This window comes from Ambystoma mexicanum, chromosome 3q (genome assembly GCF_040938575.1).
Source record: "Ambystoma mexicanum isolate Mex_15411 chromosome 3q, UKY_AmexF1_1, whole genome shotgun sequence".
NCBI lineage: Eukaryota > Metazoa > Chordata > Amphibia > Caudata > Ambystomatidae > Ambystoma > Ambystoma mexicanum.
In genome coordinates, this window is record NC_090926.1 from 641,607,475 (window position 1) to 641,634,134 (window position 26,660).

The 26,660-nt window shown below is 44.0% G+C and overlaps 1 protein-coding gene across 2 annotated transcripts in view; it reads right to left on the reverse strand.

Moving 5' to 3' along the window:
* WDR45B (WD repeat domain 45B) overlaps positions 1-26,660 on the reverse strand; it is a 1,026,954-nt gene that overhangs the window by 83,015 nt on the left and 917,279 nt on the right. For both annotated transcript variants that reach the window (XM_069654530.1, XM_069654532.1), the window contains one exon: positions 2,463-2,584. In XM_069654530.1, coding sequence (XP_069510631.1) covers positions 2,463-2,584 — 122 coding nt within the window. The remainder of the gene's footprint in view (positions 1-2,462; positions 2,585-26,660) is intronic.

Consider the following 26,660-nt stretch of genomic DNA (forward strand, 5'->3'; position numbering starts at 1 on the left):
GCACATGGCATCTTTGCCATCTTTAATAATGTTAAGGAAGGCTTCCTTTTCCTCTCCTTCGGGTATGCAGTCAGCCGCTGATGAAGCACACTCCCATAGTGTGTGACTGAAACTAGCGAGCGTACAGGTGGCGTTGATGGACTTCAACGCCATACTACAGGCAGAGAAGACTTTCTTTGCCATAGAGTCGTACCTCTTGTCATCCCTATCCTGTGGAACAGTAGGGTAAGCAGTCCTACTGCTGGATGAAGTTGCCGCTTGAACCACCAGGCTCTCTGGGGTCGGGTGTTTTGACAGGTATTCAGGGTCAGCAGCCGTTACCCTATACTTGGTTGACAATCTTTTATTGACTGCAGGGATAACTTCGGGAGTTTCCCAATTAGATGCAATTTTTCTTTGTAGGGCTGCATGGAAGGGGACCACCTGGTCCTCCTGTGGGCCTTTGTCCAATATATCTGTTAGGTCACCCTGTTGGAAAACAGGTGAAGGCGCAGACCAACCCATAAACTCAATTATTCTTGCCATCAGGGTTCTATATGTTTTCGACGGCGAGGCGATGAATGCCTCGACTCAGCCGACGAAACTTTCAAGGAGGATTTGGATGACTTACCTCTCTTGAGCTTCCCCTTTCGCTCCTTCAAGGTTTCCGCCGTCATGGACATGCAGTCCTCACACTCCGAACAATGGTGCTCGGACCCCAAGCACCATAAACAGACCCTGTGTGGATCCGTTGTCGACATTTCTTGAAGCCGGATCGCGGCGTCGTCTGTTCTGATGAAGAAGCCATCGAGAACGATAACGAATATTTGAGTCGAAATAGATAGTTAACCTGACTGAACTGAGCAACGACGTTCCGAGGCCCCACGAAGCGCGGAAAAACGGAACTGAGCAACGGACGCAGCGCGTGGCTATTTATTGGCATGGTGACGTCGGCGCCGATACGGTGGCCGTCGAGGGACATCGACTTGGCGGACGTCGATGCGCAGCGCCCTCTACAGAAAAAAATTCCGAGGCCAGCAAGCTGGAAACGTATTATCAAAGATAAGGAATACGTCGGAGGACAGAATCCCTTCGAAATGCATTTTTAAACAAAGATTACAGCCAGAAATTCTACAGTGAAAATACAATTTAAAAGCGCACGGATCGCAAAATGGATTTGCAGGCCAAGAATAACTGGCTAAAGCCCAATTATGGGCTCACAGTCCAGGAGAGCCTCTGCCTTACCTAAAACACGGTGCAGAGTGCTTCTGTGGAGAGCTACAAAGGGCCTGCACCCTCATTGTCCTGGGCTTGATTGTACACAGGAGGTGGGAGGCCTGGGCGGGGAGCACACGCCCAAGCTCCAAGCAAGGTGAAGTGCTACAGTGAAAATACAATATAAAAGCACATAGAGCGCAAAATGGATGTGCAGGCCTAAACGCTGTACACATTTGTTAATTTAACGTAGGTAGATGAAGACCACAAGGCCGGAGAAGATTTCTCAAGGATCACAAACTATTTTAGGTTGCAGAACTGTGTATGAAATACCACCAGCAACTCAGGGAAAGCTCTGTTTCAGATTAGAAGAGACTTGTAAACCCAGTGCTGGCCTTCACACTCAAATGTACACAGAGCCAAACGTAGGAGGTTCCAGTGGAATTTTCGACTGATGAAGGCCCACTTTAAAAAGAAATGGTGACTCCCCCAAAAAATCTCCCTTAGAGGAATTCCCTTGTATACATACCTTATTATAAACAAACAAATTCTAAATTTACTTTGCTTTGCTCTGAAATCTGCTTTCCACTGAAGAATCCATGTCCAATGACTCAAGGATCAGCATTTAGCCTAGAAGCCACTCCCTATGTTTAGGTAGATAAGAACTGTGCTAGCGGATTGTGGGGGCAACACAATGGAGGTGCAGGGAGGGAACCAGTCTTCAAGCCAAATTAAAGACACAAGACAGGGAGCAGGGTGGAAGCAACAAGGACAGGGGCTACTTGTAAAAAAGAATTTAACAAAAAAAACACATAGTGGTCGGGCACCAAATTAGTGGTGCAACAGCAAGACAAAGTGGGAGACTGAGAAAGGGATAGAGGAATTCAAACTAAAATATATATTTTTAAAACAGAACAAAAAAAACAGGAACTATTCCAAGAGGAAAAAAAGAAAAAATATACATGTTTAACAAAAGTAAATAGTGGAAAAGAAATCACTAATGAATAAATGTGTTTTTTTATTTTTCAATAGGTTCATGATAAAAACAATGATCAATCATTTATACGTTTCATGGTAGGGGAACGTCTTAAATATGCAATAAGCATGTACACATATTTGGGGAGCAATGCTTCTTTAAATTTCCCTTTCAATTGTCAAACTCTTTTGCTTAAAAAGCTGTACTCCTTGGGAGACATGCAGCTGGCCCTATTCAGTAACACTTTAGGAAGCTGAACACTTGTTCTACCTGAACAATTACTTGGACTTACCTACAACAGCATTAGGTTCTGTTCCAAAGGCACAAACACAAGGTGAGCCAGAGGGAACTTGAAATTTGGAAAAGCTCCATTTAGAACTGAAGTACTTTGGGAGGAAACTGGCAGATGCCAAACTGAAAAATATTTAAAAAACAAAGTTTGTATAATGTAGATATAGCATACACAATTAAACCAGTATTAACCCATAGCTTTACAAGACTGGCTACATAATCCTTTTCATTTGCCCAACCACCTTCTTCCCACCCCTTCACTCGGTCCTACATGGTATTGCGATTATTTAATTTGCTTTTCCCCGGATAAATTTTAATATGAAAACAAATCTCTTCGGATGATTCGGTAATATTAGTTTGTAGCTCTCTGTCATTTACAATTCAATGTTAACTGTTAAGAAGGTTTTTCCACAGCATTCTGTTCAGGGGTGTGAAGAGAACTAACAGGTCTCTTCACCAAGCTAGATCAAAAAACTCAATTGCAGAGGTTCACTCTTACAAAATATGCTGTAAATAAAGAAGCATATATATGTATTGCATTATGATTACAAACACAGTCAAATGACTAAGGAACATACTTCACTGTTAAGTAACATGTAAGAAAACAACAGCAAAGGGATAAGGTATTGGTTAAAATTCACTCCAGAACACACAATATAGGCCTAACAGTGCAGTACAATAGCTAAATAAATGTCAATACAATAATAAAATGCACACAAACAATGAGACATACAGGTCATAAATACAAAATATTTTTAGAATACAGAATGTGTATAAAATGAAAAAATAATTGGCACCCGGGAAAGACCGATTGACTAATCACAATCTGCCTTTCCCGGGCATCTTTGTGCAATCACTGCCCGCGCCCGTTGCATAAAACAGAAAAGGGACTAGGTCTCTTTTCAGATGACGGTGGGTATTTCGTAACATGTCTTCTATGGCCACCGTCCTCTCAAAAGGGACCTAGAGGTGGCCATTTTGTTTTTCTTTTTTTTCCTTCATGTGGAGATGGACTCGCATACTCAATGCTGAGTTGATCTCCCAACGAAGGAAAAAAAAAAAGAAAGAAAACCTGCACCCCAGTAAATCCCCGGGTTGAGATCCCAGCAACATAATGTACCAGGGGACCAGTTAACAGTGGTTACCGTTGAAGGATGCAAAAGGGGTGCCAAGGGAGACTAGCTCTTCCAGAGACTTCTGAGATGATGGAGCTTCCAGGGAGTTCAAGGGGTCTGTGGGAAGGAGGTGTTACAGATGTGGGAGTTTTTTGCATCTGGCGTCTGACAAAGATTGTTTTGCAGTGCATGTAATATGTCATGACTGTGGCATGGGGGGACACCTTGCCTGTTGCAAAAATGTTGGTTCTGGGCCGAGTCAGGTGCATGAGGTCAGAGCAGATTATGAGAATGAATTCTGCAGCGAGGTTGGCAGAGAAGTGGTGTATTCAGTGAATGCTGTTGATGGGAAAGTGAGAAGGAAAAAACCTTGTGCCATTGTGTTGATTCGTGGAGTGCCTGTCTCAATGCTCATCGATAGTGGGGCAGATTAGACTTTAATTAGTGCACAAGTATGGAAGGAGAAGTTTGACTGCTGCACGCTCTGGGAAAGTTCTGTCAGGGCGAATGCGTATGGGGATGTCCCTATAGAGATTATAGGGAGTTTTGAAGGTGAACTACAATTCAAAGAGAGGAAATCTACAGGAACTATATATGTTGCCAACAGGGGTGGGGAGTTACTCTCATGGAACGATCAGGCAGAATTAGAAATAAGGCTTGATTTAAGTCATCCAGAGCAGGTGCTATCTGTGAAGAGTGCGGATGCTAATGACAATCAGTTGGAGAACACCACTAATAAGTTGGGATGTTTGAGAGGATTTGTGCACAAACTCAGGTTAGATGAGGAGAAAGAGTTGAAGAAAATGGAGAAGGATGAGGTGATTGAGAAGATAGAAGCGTCAGAATGGGTTAGCCCCATACTAGTGGTCAGGAAATCCAATGGGTCTTTGAGGTTATGCGTTAACCTCAGACACTTAAATAGCATGGTGGTGGCAGACAACTTTCCTTTACCGAGAATAGATGATCTATTGGTGGGGGTGTCTGGGTCCAAAGTATTTTCAATATTGGACTTAAAATCTGCTAACCATCAAGCAGAATTACATGCATAGTCTAGGGATCTTACGGCTTTTATCACTCCCGTCTGTCTTTTCAGGTACATACGCATGCCGTTTGGTTTAGTTTCGGCGGCAAGTATATTTCAGAGAATCATGTATAGACTGCTTGTGGGTGAGAATGGTGTAATGTGTTACCAAGACGATGTACTTGTGCGTGGGAGCAACGAGGTTGAACATGATGAGCGCCTGAAGAGAGTTTTGAGGATTTTGAAGGAAGCAGGTCTCACAGCAGCTTTGGAGAAATGCACGTTCAGGGCTAATAAAGTGGTTTATTTGGGTCATGAAATTTCAGGGGGAAGGTGTCAAACCCAAGGCGGAAGCTATTGAAGCTATAAAAAAGATGGGAGAACCCAAGTCAAAAGGGGATGTGTTGTCTTTCCTGGGTCTTGTGGAGTTTTATGGGAAATTCATCAAGGGTTTGTCTGATATGTCACGGAATATGAGGATGCTTACTCGTGAAGGAGTTGTTTTTAAGTGGAGTGATGAGTGCAGGAGGGAGTTTGAGGAGATCAAGTCATGCATCGTTAGTGCGCCCATTTTGAACATTTTTGAAGGGAAACGCACGTTAGTATTCGTGGATGCCAGTGACTATGGCATTGGTGCAGTACTTATGCAGGAGGATCACATTGGGTTGCACACTGTGGTGTTTGCATCTAGATCTTTGAAGGGACCAGAAAGTAGATATTCAGTTGTGGAGAAGGAAGCACTAGCATCTGTTTGGGGTGTTGAGAAATTTAAGAGATTTCTGTGGGGCAGGGAGTTTACGATATGCACAGATCACAAACCTTTAGTTGGGATTTTTACCAAGGGTGGTTTGGAAGGAGCTTCACGGCACATCATGAAACGGGAAACTGCCTTGCAATGATTACAGTTTACGATGCTCCATGTATGTGGTGAGAGTAATGTGGTTGCACCGGAGCAAGTCCCGGCCAAGTCCTGCTTAGCCGCTGATCGCTGCCGAGCACATTTGGTCTTCCTGCAGTGTTTCTTGAATTGGACATTTCTCACTACAACGCCCAGAAGGCTTTGCTGCCGTTTCTGTGGGCGGTACTATAAAGCATTGGGAGCGCGCGCACTGCGCGCGCGCACCGGAGCAAGTCCCGGTCAAGTCCCACCTAGCTGCTGATCGCTGCCGAGCACATTTGGTCTTCCTGCAGTGTTTCTTGAATTGGACATTTCTCACTACAACGCCCAGAAGGTGAACTAGATTTGAAGCATACTACGTTCTACACGAGCATACTTGGACTGGATTTAACTCGCGGTACTATAAAGCATTGGGAGCGCGCACACCGCGCGCGTGCACCGGAGCAAGTCCCGGTCAAGTCCAGTTTAGCCGCTTTGCCGCGTTTGGCGCGGCGTGTGGCGAGGTGTTTTACATTGTAATTTGGCTGCATTTGGGCTCTGTTGCCTTTGTGTGAAAATGAAACGCAGCATTTCTTCTTTAAAAACCGGTATGACCCCAGTTTTGGCCTTACATTTTTCAAATGGTGAAAATTCAACTGATATATTGTCATCTGCTAAAATGAAGAAACCACGTTTGAGCTCCACTCCTCGTGCGAGTAACTCGAACCTAAAGTTTAAAACAAAAGCAGAAATGCTAATAGGGATGGATATTCGTCCTTTCTTGGGTGATTCAAGTCTGCCGAATCCGTCAGAACTTAATAAAGTAAATAATATACCCCTACCACTTGGCCTCATGAATCAAAGATCTTCTGCTGAAAAAACGGACTCTGTTGTTGTACCTCCAATTAAGACGGTAGTCGAGGAAGGTATATTAAAAGATTCGGCAAAACCCGGCCCTGCGGGAGTCGCTACTGTCACTTTTGCTAAAGAAAATGTGTCCCTCACAGATAGCATCTTGTTAAATAACGTGTTGACTGGTGCTGTCGTTCCCCCGATTGTAACTCCTGAGTACGCTGTTATATCTATAAGTGACTCTGCGAATTCGAAATCATCTCCTATGCCGAATACTGGAGACATGCCCGCAATTGATCTTGACATAAATGCTACTGCCTTTTAATCTTACACTCGTTCAGAAAATTAGTCAAAATCGCCTGCTTTGTTCAAAAATATTAGTGCTGCTCAGTCATTTTTAGCCCCAACTCTGCGTAAAATAACTACCCAGGGCAATATTGAATCGGGGTTGGTTGACACCCATAGTGTAAACACTGGGATAGCTCTCATGTCTGTGAATACTGCTATCTTAGCTTTAGCGAAGCTGTTTGAGGTCTTAGTTGTAAAGGCTGACCTGCACTCCACCCATCTTAATCAGCTATTGGCAGAGCATCTCACGTTTGCCTCTAAATTGGAAAGTCTGGCTCAGGTTGACATGCCATCGAGTAGTAGGAGGTCTATAGCCTCCCAGACCTACCTTCCGACTTCATCCTCTTCACATGTTTTTCAGCCTATTCCGTGTTTTGTAAATCCTATAACTGATCATATGAGCGGCACACATGACACTGCTTTAGAGCACCAGCAAAAAGTAACATACCCTTTGTTTGGTGTTAAGTCAAACACTTGTGATGTTAGTAGGTCGGGGTTCAAAAAGCCTGCTCTTACAAAAAAACCTAAAAACATCAAAGCTGTGGCCAAACGTCCCTCGCAAATCAAATCTTTTGTCAAAAATCTCTCTAATCCGGCTGCAACTTCAGTAGTTGCGGCCAAGGTGACTGCCAAAAAATACTCTTCACAATCTCAGACACGAAAAGCACGGTCCCTCCCAGCGTTGGTAGCCCCGGTTGTGGATCATAGTGCATTAAATGATTTGATTCGTGTGGCCTCTGATATGTCCAAAAGCTCTTGTCAAAATCAGGCATCTAATGGCTTTTCATTTAATTCGGCCTTGATGATTTGTGCAGACAAAGAAACGCGACTAAAAGAATTAAGGCGTGCTATCGATGAATTTATGGCAGCTAAATCTGTGCCTAATAATTTGACATTTGCCACGAGTGATCCATCTCCCGTGTTTACATCCGCTGCGTCGGATGCACAGCCACCGCAAATAGTTTTACAAAATGCTGCCAACGCTGTGCCTAGACAAATTGTCCCTCAGGCGCACCCGTCGACTAAGCCAAATGTTTTTGTCGGTGAGACTGTTGCTGTTGGAGACATGGAATCTCTGATTCAGTCCTCACTGACCAAGTTTTTTGAGAATTCTGTCTTCTCTCAAACTAAAGCATGTGCAGCAAATCAGCAAATTCCCAAAGCTTCGCGTCCAACAGCAAACCAAAAACGCATGACGGTAGGATTTAAGTGCCCTGCGATTCACGCTTTGACACTTAGTTGCATGCCTGCACCAGCTAAACAATACAATCTCAATCGTGCTTCTGTCCTTGCTATTTTTGGTGAAATTCTGGAACTTGATGACATTGGCACAATTGATATTGAGCTTGTTGAATTTATTAACCAATCAAACCGCACGTCTGTCAATCTATGGTTTAATTCAAGGATTGTGGTAAATACCATATGGGCTGTGAAATCTCAATTGTATGAACTGGGCTTTAATCTCCAGACCATGTCGGATCCGTCAGACTTTTTAGGAAACTGTTCACAGATTCCACATCCAAATCAAACCTTAAGCAAAAATCATTTATCAACTCTCAATTCATGCAAGTGTGACGCTAAATTCAGCCAATGCTAGAATCAGGTATCTGTACAATCTGCTTTATCTTTCATTAGTTGGAATTCCAGAGGACACAGTCATTTGTTGAATAATAAGAATGTGTTATATGATCATTATGTTATTATGCTGCAAGAATCCTGGTTTATTAATGTGCCATCTTGGAACAATTTTGATGTTCTCTTAATACCAGCAGTAAAAGGCTCTTGGGGACGTCCTATGTCGGGTTTGCTGACGGCTGTTAAGCAGTCTTCAACCTTAAAAATCGAACCTTTGTTATTCTCCAAGCGCCTTTCTGCAAATGACAAAAATCTTGGGGGAAAAGTTTTTTTGCGCCGCTATAAATGTTTATTGGAATCCTGCGGGCATTTCGGATGATTGCTTCTTAGAGTCTATGGCCAGAGCCCTGGACATTGTCATACTTGAGGGCCTCACCGACCTTATTCTTATAGCTGGTGACTTAAATCTCCATTGTCTGGGTCCTCCATGTCAATCTGAAAGAACTCGGCTTGAGGAATCTCGCAATTTGCTCATGTTAAATGGAGCTTGTCCACAGGACATTCCTCGAAGGTCCACCTGGCATTGAGGAAGGTCCGAGGGAATTATTGATTTTATGTACACATCTGCACATATGTTAAATAATGTCACAGCTTTTGAAATAATTCAATCAGATCTAAGTGACCATAATATCTTACATATGATTTGGTCCTCAAAATCCTTAGTTGATCATGCCAACTTTGTTTCCATCCCGGGCTCCTTTAATGTAAATTCTGCTCAGAATAGATTGACATGGACTGAGACATCCTTGGTAGCTTTTAGAAACTGCTATCATGCTGAATTGAATAGTGGAAAGCGGGGCCATCGCCCTGCTAACACAGTATATCATGATTTAATCCAATTGTTCCAACCAGGATCTATTGCACATAAACATAAACAAACACCTCATCTTCATAGCTATGACCATGAAATAAGAGCTAGGAAAGCCAGGTTGCGTGCAGATAGGAGGGCCACTGCTAACCTTCTGCCATCTATGCGAGCATCCATCCTTGCTAACATCAAAACCAAGTATAGAAACTGGGTAAGAGGTCTGAGGGCCAAGCTTTATCAAATTGATGGAAATAACATATTGAAGACCTTGGCCTCTAAGAACACAGCCCAGTCATGGAATATTATACATCAAGTCACAGCAGGGCATCAGGTGGCGATTCAAATGAATGATGTGACGGAGGATAGGTGGATTCAGCATTATTCTGCCTTGTTTGCAGCACCCCCGTCACGGTCAGGTTTATTTATGCCTGACTCTTTATCTCCCTTTCACATAGCATTTGATAGAGACGATATCCTGTATTTCATAAAACAAGTAAGTAATTCTCGAGCTCCTGGGTCGGATGGCCTGTCTAATAGACATCTTAAACAATTCCCGGACATCTGAGCGGACATACTACTTCTTATATTTGAAACCATTCATGTTACTCAGAAGATTCCCTTGTCCTGGAAACAGTCGATTGTTATCCCCATCTATAAGAAAGGTGATCGAGCCAATCCAGCTAGTTATCGTCCCATTTCCCTTCTTGATGTTCCTGGGAAGATCTACTCACGAATAATCTTGAGGCAGTTGAAAAACTGGGCAAGAAAATGCTCTAAGACAGATCCTCTACAATCAGGCTTCGTCAGTGGCCTAGGTACTCTTCGTAACATGATTTTTATATTTAGCTTTTATTGATTTTCGTTCAGCTTTCGACTCTATAAATCGTAATCTACTATTCCATAAGTTAAACGCTCTTGGCTGTCCTCCTTCTCTGTTGTCAATCATCATTCAGTTGCACACTGAGACTTCCATGCGTGTAAGGCTCTCTATTGAAGGCCACCTTTCTTCATCTTTTGCCACCTTCTTGGGACTAAAACAGGGGTGCATCTTGACGTCAATACTATTTAATTTGTTTATTTTTGATATGGGTCATTCGTTCTTTCGGATATTGGCGGATGCCCCGGAAATAGGTGGTCAGCGTATCCCGTGGCTCCTTTATGCTGACGACCTGGTTCTAGTTTCCCAAACGCCAAAGGGTCTCCAGAATTTACTTTCTGCCTTGTCCGAATATGCCCTGGATAATCAATTAATTGTAAATCTGGAAAAATCACAGATCATGGTCTGTAGGCCCTCAGGGAGATCCAAATTACAAAATACAGTTTGGTACCTGCAACAAGAACCAATGGTTATAGTTTCAGAATATAAATACCTAGGTTTATTCCTCCAAAATAGTGTGGGTGATTCGACATATTCGAATATGTTGCAAGCTAAACTTATGACTCTCACGTCACATGCCAAAAGTCTTGTCTATAAGTATGGCAAATTTTCGCTAAAGCATTTGTTTATGTTTTACGAACAAAAAGTCATCCCCATACTTACTTATGGAGTTGAATCAAAACAGTACTCCAATTATCACTCATGGGATAAATTGGAGGCTACCTTTTGGAGAAAGGTGTTACATCTGCCAAACTGTTTGCCCATGCCCATCCTGCGTTTTGAATTGGGTTTAAATCCACCATCTAGCAGGGTCAAATGGCGAATGTGTTCCTTTTTTCGTAAGTGTTTGCTTGCTGTTACTAATAATAACATATTGAGCACGGTTGCCTGCTATTTGTCCTCCTCCACTCTGATCTTTGCTTCGGAATGGCAAGTCTTGTCTTGAACACTTTACTGGAAGCTGATATCTCCTTACAGTATTTAATTGAAAATCCATTAAGAGCCAAAGTTAAATATTATCAATGGATCTGGATCCAAAATTATGATGTTTGTTCAAAATACAGAGATTTTAATACCAAAATGTTTGGTATTAAACGGGTGGGGAAAGTGGCCGATTATCTTTTGAAATGTTCTTCGGCAAAAATTAGGAATCAGTTTTTACGTGTAAGGATAAACCTATGGGGCACGCGGGAAGTCCTGGAGAGGCGAAAAATCATTCCATCTGATGGAAACTTTTGTCGATTTTGTGAATCTCTTAGTGTGAAAGAAACATTGCAACATGTGATAGTAACGTGTCCCTACTTAAAGGACATACGAGTTAAACAATTTACTAATTTGATGAATTTGTATATGGAACGGGATTAAATTGAGACATGGAGCATTTTATTTAATAGTTCCAGATTTTCGGTTATAAAGTCCCTGGTTCATTTTTTGGAAACTGTTTTACCCACTGAAATTAACTTTTAAGTACTCTGTTCTACAATTTTATGTGTAAATATTGGATGTTATTTTAGTTCTCATGGGATTTAATCGATTACTTATCTGGTTGTTCAAGCGGTATATGCATGCACACCTATTCTTGTGTTTTTATGTTAATTTTTAAAATTGTTTCAGTGTCTCTTGTTTTGTTCCAATGTTTTGTTCCAATGTTAAAGTGAAAGTGTAATTCTTAATTGTTTCATTTTGTCCAATTATGTAATTTTGAAAAGTTGATTGATTTCAGCTGTATCAAATAAAAAGAAATTACATTTTTTTTAAAAAAAAGTAATGTGGTTGCTGATGCTCTGTCTAGGTCAGTGGGGAAGGAACCCCAGACTATTGAGCTTTCCCGAGGTTCGGAGGAGTTGGCAGAGATCTTTCAAGTCCATGACGCATTGAAGAAAGATGAGTGGGATACTGCTTGTGTAGAAGATGCAGTATATCAAAAGATTATGGCGTTAGTGATTGGTGGAAACAAAGAAATACAGTGGTGACATGGGTGGTTATGCCAAAGTGAAGGATGAACTGTGGGTTCAGGAGGATTATCTGCATAGGGGGCATCAGTTGGTGGTGCCATGTAAAATGAGAAAACTAGTAGTAGATTTGGCTCATGTTGGACATTTGGGTGTAGCGAGGACAAAGGGCTTGGTGAGAGCAGAATTTTGGTGGCCGGGAGTGGATAAAGATACAGAGGAACAAGTTATCGGTTGTATGGAATGTGTAGAGGGCGATAAAGGACTTCGAGTTCAGAAGGTACCTATGTGGTGAGGGCATGTCCCAGGGTGCCATGGGATGAAGTTGCTTTAGATTTATCGGGCCCGTTCAACATTGGAGGTGGGAGAGACAATTATTTGTTGGTAGTTATGAATTTGTTGTCGAAATGGACTGAGGTTTGTGTGTTAAGAGATATATCCAGCAACAGCATTGTTAAGTTCCTGGAGCAGTTGTTTTGGAGGGAATGGTTTGCCAGGAAATGTCTATCTGACAATGGGTCACAACTAGTGTAAGGAATTTAGAGATTTTTTGAACAAGTATGGAGTAGAGCAGGTTACTACATCATTATACCACCCTCAGAGCAATGGTTGCGTTGAACGCTTTAACAGAATTATCATGGAGGCGATTAGAATTGCTGTTGCCATTGGTGGTGATTGGGTTAGGATGGTTATGGAAAGAACTTTCCAGTACAGGTTGGCTCCTCACAGCGTGACGGGAGTATCTCCTTTTGAGGTGTTGCGTGGGAGAAGACCTAACTTACATATATGTCCTGGTTGGATGGGCAAATCTAGGAGTGCGAGTGTGGACCTGGAGAGTGTAAGAGAGAAAATTGCTGATTCTAGTACTAGGGCTAAGGTGCGGTATGATCAGAGGAATTGTTTCAGGGAGTTCAAAGTGAAGGAGGGTGAGTGGATCAAAGTCAAACTTGCCACCAAGGTGCGGAAAGGGGCATCCGTGTTCTCAGAGCCCAAGCAAGTTGTGAAGGATTTAGGTTCTTCAGTCTTAGTCAAAGGTGGTGGTGTCTGGAATAAAGAGAGGGTGGCTGTGCTCAGGATGGTTGGAGAGAGGGGTGTGAGAATGTGATAACTAATTTCTTAAAGTTAGGAAAGGTGGTGTTAGAGTTGGCTGTTGGAGTGATAAGGAGAGGAGGTGTTAGGATAGGTAATACTAGGCCATCATCAGTGTTTACAGTTTTTCTATTTATTATTGCTCAATGTACTTAGTTATCATTGTTCTCTGTATATAGTTCTTGGCATGACATCAGAGCAACTGTTGCCATGCATTGCATCAGCATCACCAGGTTCTGAGAGAGAATGTAAATAAGAGTTGTGGAGATTCCTCTGTAGAGGACAGTTGACGGTCCCCCGGCTGGGGGTTGTTTCCTTACTTGTGATCTTAATAAAGTATTTGATCACTACTCCATTGACTGTGCCTTGGTCACTGTCATAACACGCGCCTACATGGGTCTCTGCATAATGGGATACACAGTTATGCAGGAGATCAGAAACCTGGCCTACTGCCTCCCTCAGCACAAACAGCACTGAAAATCGTGTTACATGGTGTTAATTTGTCCCTCCACAATCAACAACAATAATGTCGTAGTCATTGAGCGGTATTACCCAAATTGACCGAATACAATTGACGGGAATTACCCAATTGGCCGAATTTTAATGGTCCCAATTGACCTTTTGCACAATTGACCTTTTATTTTTGTTTATATATATACATAGTGGGTTGTTTCGTATTATAAATGATACAAGGGGTTTGGGTGGGGTGTTGCGGGGGGGATTTGGATTGGGTGGCAGGTTGCGGGGGGTTTCCCACACAGACAAACCAAAAGCAATCACTTCATTGTAGGTGGTCCATACGCGTACAAACACATATGATACACTCCACACAACTCCCACCGGACTCTGTTTTCCATTCATTGTCAAGTAATGTATGTGCAATTCAGCCACAAAGCATACGCTGTGGCTCGTACAGCACACAGCCATAAGCTCACCCTCTGCATTTAGGTCGACAAATATACCGTATTCCACAGTCTGTGTGTGCACTCCACAACCAGACAGTTTATTGCCAATCCCATGTCCTCCACAGTCCCAATATAAGGTGGCCATGTGCAAAAGGGGCGTATGTTACACGTACAAATATCGCTATGTCCGCTGGCTTTTCCAGTTGTTTGCGCACGGAAGTAGGGGAATAAATGTCAACCAGGCTAGGGGATGTCCTTTGTAGTGGTGGCTCTTATAAAAAGCAGTTTTAAAAAAAATGTAAAACAGCTTCCACAGTAACAACTCTTTTTTCAGGCTTTTATAATTGTTTTTATTTGTTGCATTGCGCCTCACATTCTTACAATAGCGTCGTATCGATAACCAATGTTGTCATTGTCACAGGAGTACATCCCAGCAGCACGCAAAAAGTTACACATGCTTCTGTTGATAAGACGCCTTCCCATCTCAGCTGCCGACAACATTCATTGGGATAGTTATATACTGGACACACTCAAACCACCTGATTGGACAATTGCAACAATCACATTTCCATCGGCCAACATGTTCAAAAGCGTAGAATGTAGCACGTGCGCCTCGCAAAGTGTCGTAAGGACCGTGCCCCAGTAAATCATGAACTGTCCTTCTTCCCTTTCAACTATCCTCTTCCCACCACAAACTTATTTGGTATTGCTAAGTACTCGCACACGCATCCACCAGCGCCCTCCAAGACTTCATCATCTTACAATGTCAGTTCTCGACAAGACTTCATATGTACTATTACAAAATCAGCCTGCACGTGTGCGGTTATTGGAAAGCACATCCAGTGAAAAGTTCAGTGAAACATTGCAGGAGTTATACATACACATTCATCCACATAAGCACCCATCACCACAAAAGAAAGGTATGAAATTCTTTTTTGCAGTACGTTCACAACTCTGTGCGTCTGCGCACGATATTTGCCTCTAAGCGTCCACTACGTATTTAAAAACCATACTGATGTTCATCCCATCTCCTACCATAAACTGGCAATTTGTTGGTACATGCTTGCACGTTTTCATAGTGAAACAGGAACTCTGTTCTTTCCTTCCGACAATGCTACGAAAATTGTTCCCCACTAACCCACCTACTACATAGCTCGTAAAAAGAAGGCACTAAAGCCACCACTAAATGGATCTTAGCAACCTACAGTCACTTTCCAAAAGGTCAGTGTCTGCACGGCTGTAGTGCTTTGCACGCTGCACTGTTGCCACAGGATCTTTTTAAATCTGCCAGCTTCCACTCTGCGCGATCAGCAACTCATCCAGAGGGAGTGCGCAACTTGTCCTTGGCCTGAACGGCAGGGATCGTATCTCTGCTCGACTAAAATGTCTGCAATAGCTCACAATGGCTGCGAACAATAAAATAAAAGCCCTGTGCATTATGCAGAAGGCCTGCTGGTCCCTGGGACCTCAATACCTTGCACTCTCACTTCCTAAATATTTGCTTGCTCCATCTCTTCCCTCGTCCGCCTCGTACTCCCTCATGGTCATTTGCATCTACACGCAACCAGATGGTGATAGATGTGTTCCTTCTGCTGGGGCCTCCCTGTGGCACATGCTCTCTGTCTCCCTGGACCTTGAGGAGAAGCATCGTAGGGTCTGAAAGCACCTGAAAACCTTTCCATGTGCTTCTTTTTCCCCTCCTCTCCCCTACTCACTTCCTGACTAAAAAGTATTGTGCACTGGTTTCCTACCCACCCTATAAATCTGTACCCCAGGCCACCTCCCTCCCTACAGTTCCACCCCTGCACTGGCTTTCTACCAAGCCCCGCACTTGGGAACTGTTTTCTATAACCCTAACAGTCCAGCCACCATTTCATGTCTACACTTATCCCTGCACTTTCCAGCACCGGCCGTAGTTGCATGGTATTCTATTTTTTATTGTTCCCATGTACTGCACTTTGCCCTCCTCTTTCCCATTCACTTGCATACTCTCAATGTTAGCTGGCCTGGAGGAATCAATGTCTCTGTGTGGCCTCAGAAAAGTGATCCCACAAAAGCAGCAGGGAATGTATATTAGCAACTTTAAGCAAGTACGTGCAGTGCATGCATACAAACAAGATGCATGCCCCTTCCTTGCACACTTTCACCATAGCCTCCTACATTTATCGGTACAAACAGACCTTCTGTCACAGTGTTTGTGTACACACCACAACCAGCAACCACATTGCCCAATAACTTAGCCTGCACAGAGCCAATGCCATAGCTGCCATCCTAAAAAGAGCAGGATGTGCCAAGTCTAATTCTCAAAGTCCTGCGGAATCTGCAGCATTACCGTGCTAGAAAATGGACGGGGTTAAGGGGTCACGGGGGAGTGGATGTGAAACAGGGGTGGGGATTGTGTCTTTAGGATTGTCTCTAAAAACACTTTTTTTCTTTTTTCGTATTTTTGCTAGGTACGTGCATTCATACATTCTTTTCTCGTTTTTCTCTCATTTGCTCACTGTCTATTTGCTTCTCCTCCTGAAATTTTTCTCAACTGAATATGAAAGCTCATCTTACATTTGTACAGAATTCTGTGCAATACTTCGTGCAGAGTGGCAAACACAACAGCATTGCCAATGGAGATAAAAAGAATGCCATTTCCTTGAAAACACTGTAAATCTTGCTGGTTATTAATGCTTTCATAGTCGGTGCAGAACATCCCAGCACTGCACATAAAGCCGCACATGCTTCTGTTTATTCAACATCTCCCGACCTCTGGCTGTGGACAAATTACACCGGCATGCTTGCTCCCATTATCCTCTTAGTGTCATCGATGAGAAAATCACCTTTGCAGTAGGAAATATCTGCATCACAGCTGTCATCAACGTCTTTAAGAATGCGAGCAAACGGGAGCACGACATGTGCCCAAAATGTAGTCCTCCAAAATGCACGACCACCACATCTACAGTACCAACAGAGGCCACACATTTACAAAGGAGATCCATGAATCAGAAACCCACTCAAACTGTGCCCCAAAAAGCCTGCACTCCTTCCAACTGAAAGTCAGTATCGAACCCTCTTTCCACAGCATACCTGTGAAGATCGTGTACAAAGTTATCACCGAATATGAGCACTCGCCTTCTGTCCATCTCTGACAACCTCACAGCATCGAACTTTGGATAAATATGTTACCGCCCCTTACGGTGAACCACACCCTCGAATCCTCATTGGAGAATCCCCACAGTTCCATTTGCGAAGGCTCCATGCGCAGAAGGCCATGATGTGGGACGTGCGCTTTCACAGCTATAGCTAGGGCCACGCCCCAATAAAGCAGACACAATACTTCTTCCCGTTGCACTCCAATTTTCCAACACTCCCTTAGTGGCGCCTATTGGCAAGGATAACATTTCAAAAACACCTGCACCATTTACATACTGAACCTCGGTGTTGCACACCGTCATTTCTGTACAAAACTCCATATTTCCCGTTAAACACTCTGAGAGCATGTTCCTTTTGCTTCCAAAGCTCTTCCACCCCAACCTTTTTCTACAGGATGCCCTATTTCAGCATCCACAATGATCCTGCGGCACACCCAGCACACCTTTCGCCACGCACACCAGTCCACCCTTACCCACACCCAGCAAAACACTATGAATCCATGCATGTGACCATGTGGGCAGCTAACATTGTGCACAAACGTAGCATACGCAGCAGCACTTCAACCCAACTACCTCACACCATAAAATACCGATTCACGAAAACAGTTTGCAATTAGCAGCATCCACAACCATCCCACAGCTTCCGTAACTCCTACCCACTGCCATTTACAAAGTATTGCGTCACTATCAACCTAACCACAACATTTTCACAACATTGGCTCTACTTCAACAAATCTGCACACAGCGCAGTAAACAACCCATACAAGTTACACTTCAACCATACCCTCTGCCATACTGCCAGCATGCACACACAGCACCCAGTGCCCACACTGCATGACTTTTCATTGCACCATCTCCAATCACACATCCAAAACTTTACCATGTTCTACCAGCGACTTCACCTGCGGAACCAAACATACACACCTGCCAGCTCACTTCTGCTGCTCCATGGCGTCTGAAATATACTCCACAACCATTCTTTACAATTCACCACCCTCTACCAGATACACAGTCATAATTGCATTAGTGGCGTGGGTTTCCTCATGTCCTATGCTCTTCAATGCATGGCCTATGGCCTTCGAACATGCACCCAATAGGCTAGGCCTTGAACACAAGCAATGCAACGTAATGCCACCATGCATGTGACCATATCACCAATTACGCCAATCCACATACACACCACTGCCACCAGCACTCCTACCCAACCTGCACATGCATCCACCAATCACATACTGAACCTCTGCATTGCACTCATTCACAAAAACAGGTTGCTATCAGGAGAATCCACAAACATACCAGAGCCTCCACCACCCCTACCTACACCCATTCACAAAGTATTGTGTCACTACGAACCTACCCACAACCTTTTCACAACATTGGCCCTACTTCAACAAATCAGCAACAGCATAGCAACCAAGCACATTTAAGGTGCACTTCTACCATATCCTCTTCCATACTGACAGTATGTAAACCCAGTGCCCACACTGCATAACGTTTCACCTCACCATCGGCAAGTACACATCAAAAACTTTACCATCTTGTAACAGTGTCCTCACCTGCGAAACAAAACATGCACGCATGGCAGCAAAATGCATTACTGCCGCGTGTGTCCTAAAGTCCTAGCCTCTTGAGTGCATGGCCTACGGCCTTCGGCCATTCACCCAACAGTCTAGGCCTTCAACACTCTCACTGCTACATAATGGCACCATCCATTTCACCATGTCACCAACTTCGACTATCCACATACACTGCACTAGCACCAGCACTCCTACCCAGCCTACGCACCGCCATGGAACTATGCAGCAACAAATTGCACCAGTTACGATAATGTAGAAAGAAAGCACTCTCTCCTGCACCCCTGTTCACTTTCATGCACATACTATGGCCGTCCCCACTTCCATTCCCAAAGTATTGTGTCACTGCCAAACTACCCACAATCGGTTCGCAAAACTGTCCTACTGCAACCAATGTGCACACACCGCACTATGCAAGCACCACCCTGTACCGGATACACACCCACACTTGAGTTACTGCGGTGGGTATGCTAAAGCCCTAAGCTCTTCAGTGCATGCCCTACAGTGTACGCCCTTTGCCCATGCACCCAATAGTCTAATCATTCCACTGACCCAACGCAACTTCCTGCACCCATGCATGCCACCATGTGCCCAACTACCGCATACCACAGCCACCCACGCTCCCATCCAACCTATGTCATGTGCAATTCATTAATTCCCCTTCTAAAATTGATCTAGCACCACTCACCACGGAAAGAGGTCGCCACAAACAGGTCGCGGAGAAGCTATCGGGCCGTTACGACACTTGCCTCCAATCACCACACAAACTACTTGCTTGTTTAGCTACCCGCAACTTGACACAGTACGCGCGAAAACTGCAGGCACTCCTCCATCTTCTTCCACCTACCTACATATGTCACATGAACCACTTCTCACTCCCCCACCCGTTCCCTCCCTTCTTACCACCAACACATGGCGTTCGGTACATTTTCCAGACCCTTCCGCCACTGCACTGTCCTCCGATACACCATGGCAGCATTTCCCAAAACCTTTGACGCACAGCACGCTTCCCTCCAGCCAACCACCGGTTGCGTCCACTGTTCGCCGACGGCACGGCATATCGCTGCCAATGACACTTCGGTCCGCTGAGCGAACAGGGAAATGGGTCAGCGGAGCGTACATAGATATCACTTTTTTTGGGATGTACATTTCAGTATTTTGCAAATAAATTACTGGTCGGATTTCCACCGAACACAAAAAAGCACGTTTTCTGACCCAAACCCCCCCCCCCCCGCTCCTGCTGCAAATTTAGTGAAAATCCATCCAGTCGTTCGGGCTGTAGCCATGCGCAAAGTTTTTCCCCATTCATTCTATGGAAAAAAAAAAATTGGGACCCCTCTATAACTTTGCCACCCCCCCCTGCACGAAACCTCACCCAACTTTGCAAAAAAATGCAGAGCCGGCCATATACAGAGGGAGCGAAGTTATAAGCTGCGGAAAAAGTACTCTTCCTATGAGTTTAGCAACTTAACCATAACACATATTTTTTTTTTTTGTGGCACACTGTGTACCACCACTCTGCAAAGCATTCAAAGGATCCAGGTAAAACAAGTATGGGCTTCATAAATTACGTGAGTAGAATTGTCTCTAGTCACTTCTCTCTTAGTGCCTGCCTGCCACTCAGTTGAGAGACGTTGTGACTGCACTATTAAACAGTGTTTTCTTCAATAAAATGTAAATGATGTACAGTACGCTGATCTGAAATGCTGGCTGGGAGAGTTTCATTACTGCCATAATGCTTGTAACTAAAGAAAAAATGCAAATTATTATTGAGAAATATTTAGAGGGCACCCAGGATCAAGAATTCAAAGTTCTTAAGTGTCTGCCAATGTCTGCTGATCCCAGACAGATTAGGGCTATAACAGTAAACTGGCAGTCCAGGCAGCATGAAGAATCCCGTCCGATGGATTATTACAGCTGTAAAAATAAGAGATCGACCAGTACTTAATCGAAGAAGAAACTTGCTGTGTGAGGGACACAGGAGTTATTTGGGTAATTCTTGTGTATGTTATACACAACCCAAGTTCTGACCGAGGCCCCAGATTATTTGGTTCACTAACCTGTAAGAGTCCTTCTGTTATCTCTAACAGGTAACAGACCTGTGATCGCTTCCTTGCAAAACAGGGGCCATCTGTCACAAAGAGCAGACACCAGATCACTACAGCTAAAAATAAATCAGTAGTATATGTATGGCCTGCCCTGCCATATGCAAGCAGGAGCTCAGATACCTGGCTGTCACATATTTTTTAGGGATATTAAATGGCTGCAGCAAGGCAGCACACAGAGTTGCACACTGCTACCACCTATAATTTTCAAAGAATGATGCGCATGGCCTGTGAATGGCTTTGTGCAGCAAGTGATGAATTAAATGAAGGACACATACAGTGCCCTGCGAAGTGATTTAAAAACGAGTGCAGGCCTTCTATTGAAAAAGCACACGCGCTGAGCCGTGTCCCGTACAGGGAACTTTGTCCCCGTCTGGTGCTTCTGGGCAGAGTTTTTAAAGACACAAAGCCTGTCATTGGCTCAATCGTGGTCAGGCTTTTGAGCCTTCCAAAAAAGGTCATGGTGGGCACGGGCATGTTGATGCCATACCAAGAAAACAGGGAGTGGTTGTATATCAGAAATACACATTTTTAATTATTACCAACAATAATTCAGAAGTTCATTGTTGATAGTTGGTGGTAAAATAGGTTTGTTGTAATATTTTATTTGTGCAAATATAGAAGTACAACTATGCACTTTTTTCTGAATTTTAAGTAATGTTATGTATTAATGATTGCACTGATCAAATAAAAAGATTCTTTGTAAGCTTTATTTGTTCGACTTCAGGTAGTACTTTTAACAGCCTAAGCAAAATTACATGAGCATAACATTATACTACAATATGATTAATGAAACCTGGAGGGCTATTATTCGAACACATTAGCCTGTGTTAGGGAGAATTCTCTCTTTAGGCTGAATTTCCTAACCTAGTGAGTCCCCCAGCAGCTTTGCTGGATTTCTGGAGTTTGTTTTTTTTCTCCTGCCAAGAGTGAAACTCTTTTTCTCCCACTCTTGGACATGATTTATGGTGTTCCTTTGACTGTTAATGTGTTTTATGGGCTATGGGGTCCTTTACCCCATAGGGTCTCATGTGTTTTTACTATGTGTGTTACACAGCACCCTCCGTGCAGTGACACAGGGGTGTCATAGTGACACCCCACCATAGACTCCATACCCTGGGACTGACTACTGTCTCCCAGGGCATGTAAAGTCACTATTGGCTTTACTAGTCCCAAATTATTAACAGAAACCGGTACAAACCATCATATTGTGGACGTACTGGTCGGGGCAATTCGATTGCCCCGGGGTCTGTTAGTCGAGGGGGCACGTCTCCGTCCCCCCTGATCGAGTTTTGGCTGGTGGCAGTGGATACTACTTTTTATATTCGACCGCGAATATATCCCTATGGGATTTTCCCTTTGTTCGAGGCTACCAACTTATTTAATTCTCATAGCCTCGAACATACCGCCGGTTTATTTATTTAATATTAATTCGCCGGTTGGTATTTTTTGCCAAGACTCGATTCTAAAATGACATTTGTGTTCTCTTCTGTGACTCCAACCCAAGTCGAGCCCTTTGTTCCACTTTTTGGCGGGCTTCTCCACAGAAGCCTCCAAAAGTGGTGCCACTCTGTCTGGGTACCACAGGGGATGTGGGAGGGGGTTTAGGCACCCTGGACTGAGTTACCTTGGTAACTCAAGTCGCACTCTTGTGTGATTGGCCCAAGTGGTGAGCCGGCCGGCTCACCACTTAGCATGTTTGGTTGACAGCTAGGCTGAGTGAATGGGGGTGTGCTGCATAAAAGCAGGGCTTTGGGGACTGGAACTTCAGAAGTCGCCACAGGACCTGAGAATCCGACGAGGGAGAAGTTTAGCCGACCTGCCACGACGACACCACCGGTGGAGCCCTGCGGACCAGAGTCACCACTTCCCGACGACAGAAGATCTCCCGGCTGGAGAGGCTTCTTCCCCTGACTGGTGGGCACAACCAGTTTACCTTCTTTTCCTCGCATCCCAGGACGTCTTGTGGTCGAATTGCTCGTGCCAAGCACCCGGGCAACCGGATAGCCACTTACCACTGGACCGCCAATAAAAGGACCGCTCCTTTTACCTGAGAACTCCGCGGCTGGTTTCTTCCCTGGCAGTGCAACGGACTCCTATCTTCCTCCCCAACGAGATCCTCTCTTCCCCCGGACGAAGCACCGACTTGCATCCGCTGCCAGGAACAACTGCCCCCGCTGGAGTATTCTCACCACTTTAAGGTACCGTGTCCGCCAGGCCTCCCTTTCTAAAGATTGCTACAAGGTAATAATAATCCCTTAACCTTCTGGACTGGGCTGGCCGCCTTGACCCTCTAACTGGTCCCTTTCTTTAGGTCCAACTCTTTTTGAACCTTTGCAAGACTTTTGTGCACTTCAACCGTGTGACCTTGGACACCTTTCGTTCTGATCCTCTTAAAGTGGATCCGGCCTTCTGAACTCTAACTTCACGGTTTTACTTGCCTTCCTCTCTTGTTGTATTCTTGTGAAAGTGTTGGGATCTGTTTCAAATTATACTCTGCTTTTCTCTCCCTTTTAAAACGAATTATTAGAGTGCCATCTGCGTTAAGCGCGCACCGCTGTCTGAAAATAAGTGGGGCTTTACTTGTCTAATATTCTTCTAAGGGAGTGTATATCTTTTAGTGACCGTGTTTTTAACTGCTTAACATCAGTGCCTGGGTGTTTTTCTAGATGTGGTTTTATATAACTTTAATTAATACACTTTTTCTAGTAACCAGCTTCTCCACCAACATAAAAAAGGATTGGTTTAAAGTTTAAACAATCACAAAGACTAATCTCATGTAAAGGTATGTGGTCAATGTTGAAAAAATCATTAAAAAGCTTTTCTCGTTGTACATTTAAGGTAGCAACAAGTTCTTCTAAACCATTGGGCTATTTGTTATATTGTTGCATTGTCGCAAGTACATATTGCATTGCTAATTGTGCTTCATTGGTTGGCCAAGAGGATCAATGACATTTGAATTTTGATTGAACGTTGGGTATCTTTTGCTAATTCTGTTTCTAACACTTTTGTTTGCTTGATTTCTTCAGCAAGCATTCATTCATTCATTTGTTTTCTATGATGTAAAAACGCTGCGGCTAAACTATTCTAATTTTTAATGAACTTAGATTCTTTATGTCGAGTTAAAAAGAACATTAGTAAGCAAGCTGCTTTTTTTATGTACTACAGGTTAGTTTTTGGTGATTAACTAAACTAGGTTTTACATGCTCAAACAGACATCACTGTTTTTACTTTTAAAATACCCATGTTACAAGATGTTCTTCTATACCTTGTCGATAATTATAATATTGTAAGATGTCATATAGACCTTTTCTTTTTTTTTTCATGACAACATTTTATTAGGTTGTACAAATCAACATGACATCAACAACAGTACAACAATCATTAATTGCAGTATCTCAGTAATACAGGTTCATAGGGATGGTGAGGGGTCAGCTAATGACAGCCGGCGCTCCATTGTCCACTACCATGTCCGATCCTCATGGTCATATAGGTAGCTGTAGGTACAGTGAATATGATTGAAGTCTATGGATTGGTCAATAGAGGGGACTGCTTTGTAGCCATCTAGTGATTGGTGGCCTTCTAGACAGCGCCGGGAATCTAGTTGCATAGTCCATGAAAGGATCCCAGATGTTCATGGTTTTATTGAAGGTATTAGTTCGGATTGCAGTCACCTTTTCCGCCACCGCAATGTCCCAACATTAGGACCACCATAATGCTACTGAGGGTCCGTCTTCATTTTTCCACAACGGGACCATAGCAATTTTTGCTGCGAGGAGTAAGTGCGTACTCAAACGCGGAATGTGTCCGCTCTTCTACCCTGAATTTCTCTTTGCATCTTTCAAATGAGATGGGGGAACCCTCCTCTAGAAAGTCGCCCGTTTTGAGCAGGCCGCCCTCCCTCCAAGACTGAAAACTATTGGGGCAACAGCCTGGTGAAAACTCTGGGTTGTCCCAGATAGCGGCTAGGAGGCCCAGCATGCCCCGTATACCACATTTCCGAGCTGCTGCCTTTCAACTTCGGGCAATTGTGATTGTGGCGGATAGAGGGCCTTTATTCGCCTGCGCTTTCATTTCTGGCAGATGCGGAAGATCCGCGGGGTTGCCCGGGCACCAGGTCTCCTCGATCTGCGTCCACTTCGGCGCATCCTCTTCTTTCACCCAGGAGAAATCATGTGATAGCTGAGCTGCTAGGGTATATCTAGCTATGTCTGGCACTCCCAGCCCTCCCTGATTTTTGTCCCGCATCATTATTCGCTTACCAAAGCAAGCCTTCAAAAGACAAACCCTGCAGTTTCTTTGGCATATCCACCAGTACTGGGCCCGGAATGTGGGTCGGTATTGCTGTGCAGAAATATAGCCACCTGGGGATTATATAAATTTTTATGGCAGCAATTCGCCCAAACCAGGAAATTTCCCGACAGGAAGAGGTCTTTCTTAAAATTTGTAATAAGTTTTGGAAAGTCTGCAGCATATAGATGGGCCGGGTCTTTAGTGATACACACCCCCAGATATTCAATTGCGTCTTTTGCCCATGGGATCAGCATTAACGGCCAGGACCGATGATTTGTCTAGGTTAATTTTGAACCCTGATAATGCCCCAAATTCATTAATTTCCTTCCATAAGTACTCAAGGGATGATGCCAAATTTGAGGCTGTTATTAATACATCATCCGCATATAGTGCGATTTTATATTCCCGGCTTCCTATCTTGATTCCCCCCTATCCTAGCGTTCTGCCTGCGTTCTGCCTAATTTTGTCTGCAAAGGGCTCCACTGCCAAAGCAAAAAATCAGAGGAGAGAGTGGACACCCCTGTCTAGTGCCTCTTGATATCTGTATTGCTTCGGATCTCCTGCCATTGACCCGCAGCTGTGTTGTGGGTGTTTGGTAATTGGTCATTACCCATGTGATGAAATTTGGGCTGAATCCGAAATGTTCCAAAATTGCGCGCAGGTACCCCCAAGTCCACCAGATCGAATGCTTTATGAGCATCTAATGATATCACGGCCACCCTGTCCCTGGATCTGTGGGCATGTTCAATAATGTCTATTGTTCTCCGAATATTGGCGTGAGTCCCTCTCCCTGGTATAAGCCCTGTCTGGTCAATGTCGATCAGGCATGGTAAAACCGCTCCCAACCTGCCCGCTAGTACTTTAGCAAAAATCTTACCGTCATTATTCATGAGCGTGATCGGGCGGTAAGAAGTGGTCAATTCGGGAGCCTTCCCGGGTTTGTGCAACAGGACTGTTAATGACTCCGCCATAGACCCGGTGACAGAACCCAATAATAGAAAAGAGTTGAATAATGCCACCAACTGAGGAACCAAGAGCCTGAAATATTTCTTATAAAAGGATGCAGATAAGCCGTCAGGGCCAGGAGCCGTGGATTGCAGAGATTTAATGGCTTTGATTATTTCCTCTGCCGAAATGGGCAGCTCGAGGTGCTCCAGCCGAGTCGAGTGCTGCTTGGGTAATGACTGCAAATACTTTGGTAAGTTGTCTAATACTGTTGGTGACCCTTCATTATGTCTGAGTGGTATTTTGATAGTTCATTGATTTTATCTGCATCAGGGTAGAGGATTTTCCCATCCGCCCCAGCTAATGTGAGGATGATGTTCCTGCTTCGAATTTTTTTCAGTTTTTGCACTAGTATTTTGTTTGCTTTATTCCCCTTCGTGTAATAAAACTGTCTTGTGAAGGCTAAGGATTTGCAGTACGATCGACGCAATGCATTTCCACGGCTGTTTTGGCCTTTCTTTGCTCTCTCTCAACTTTTCTGGAATATCGCTTTTTCAGATCGGCTTCTAGTTGGTTCACTCTTTCCTCCAGTTTGGCTGCAGCAATGTTCGAGACCCTTTGTTGTTCAGCTCCTGCACTAATCAGAGAGCCTCTGACAACTGC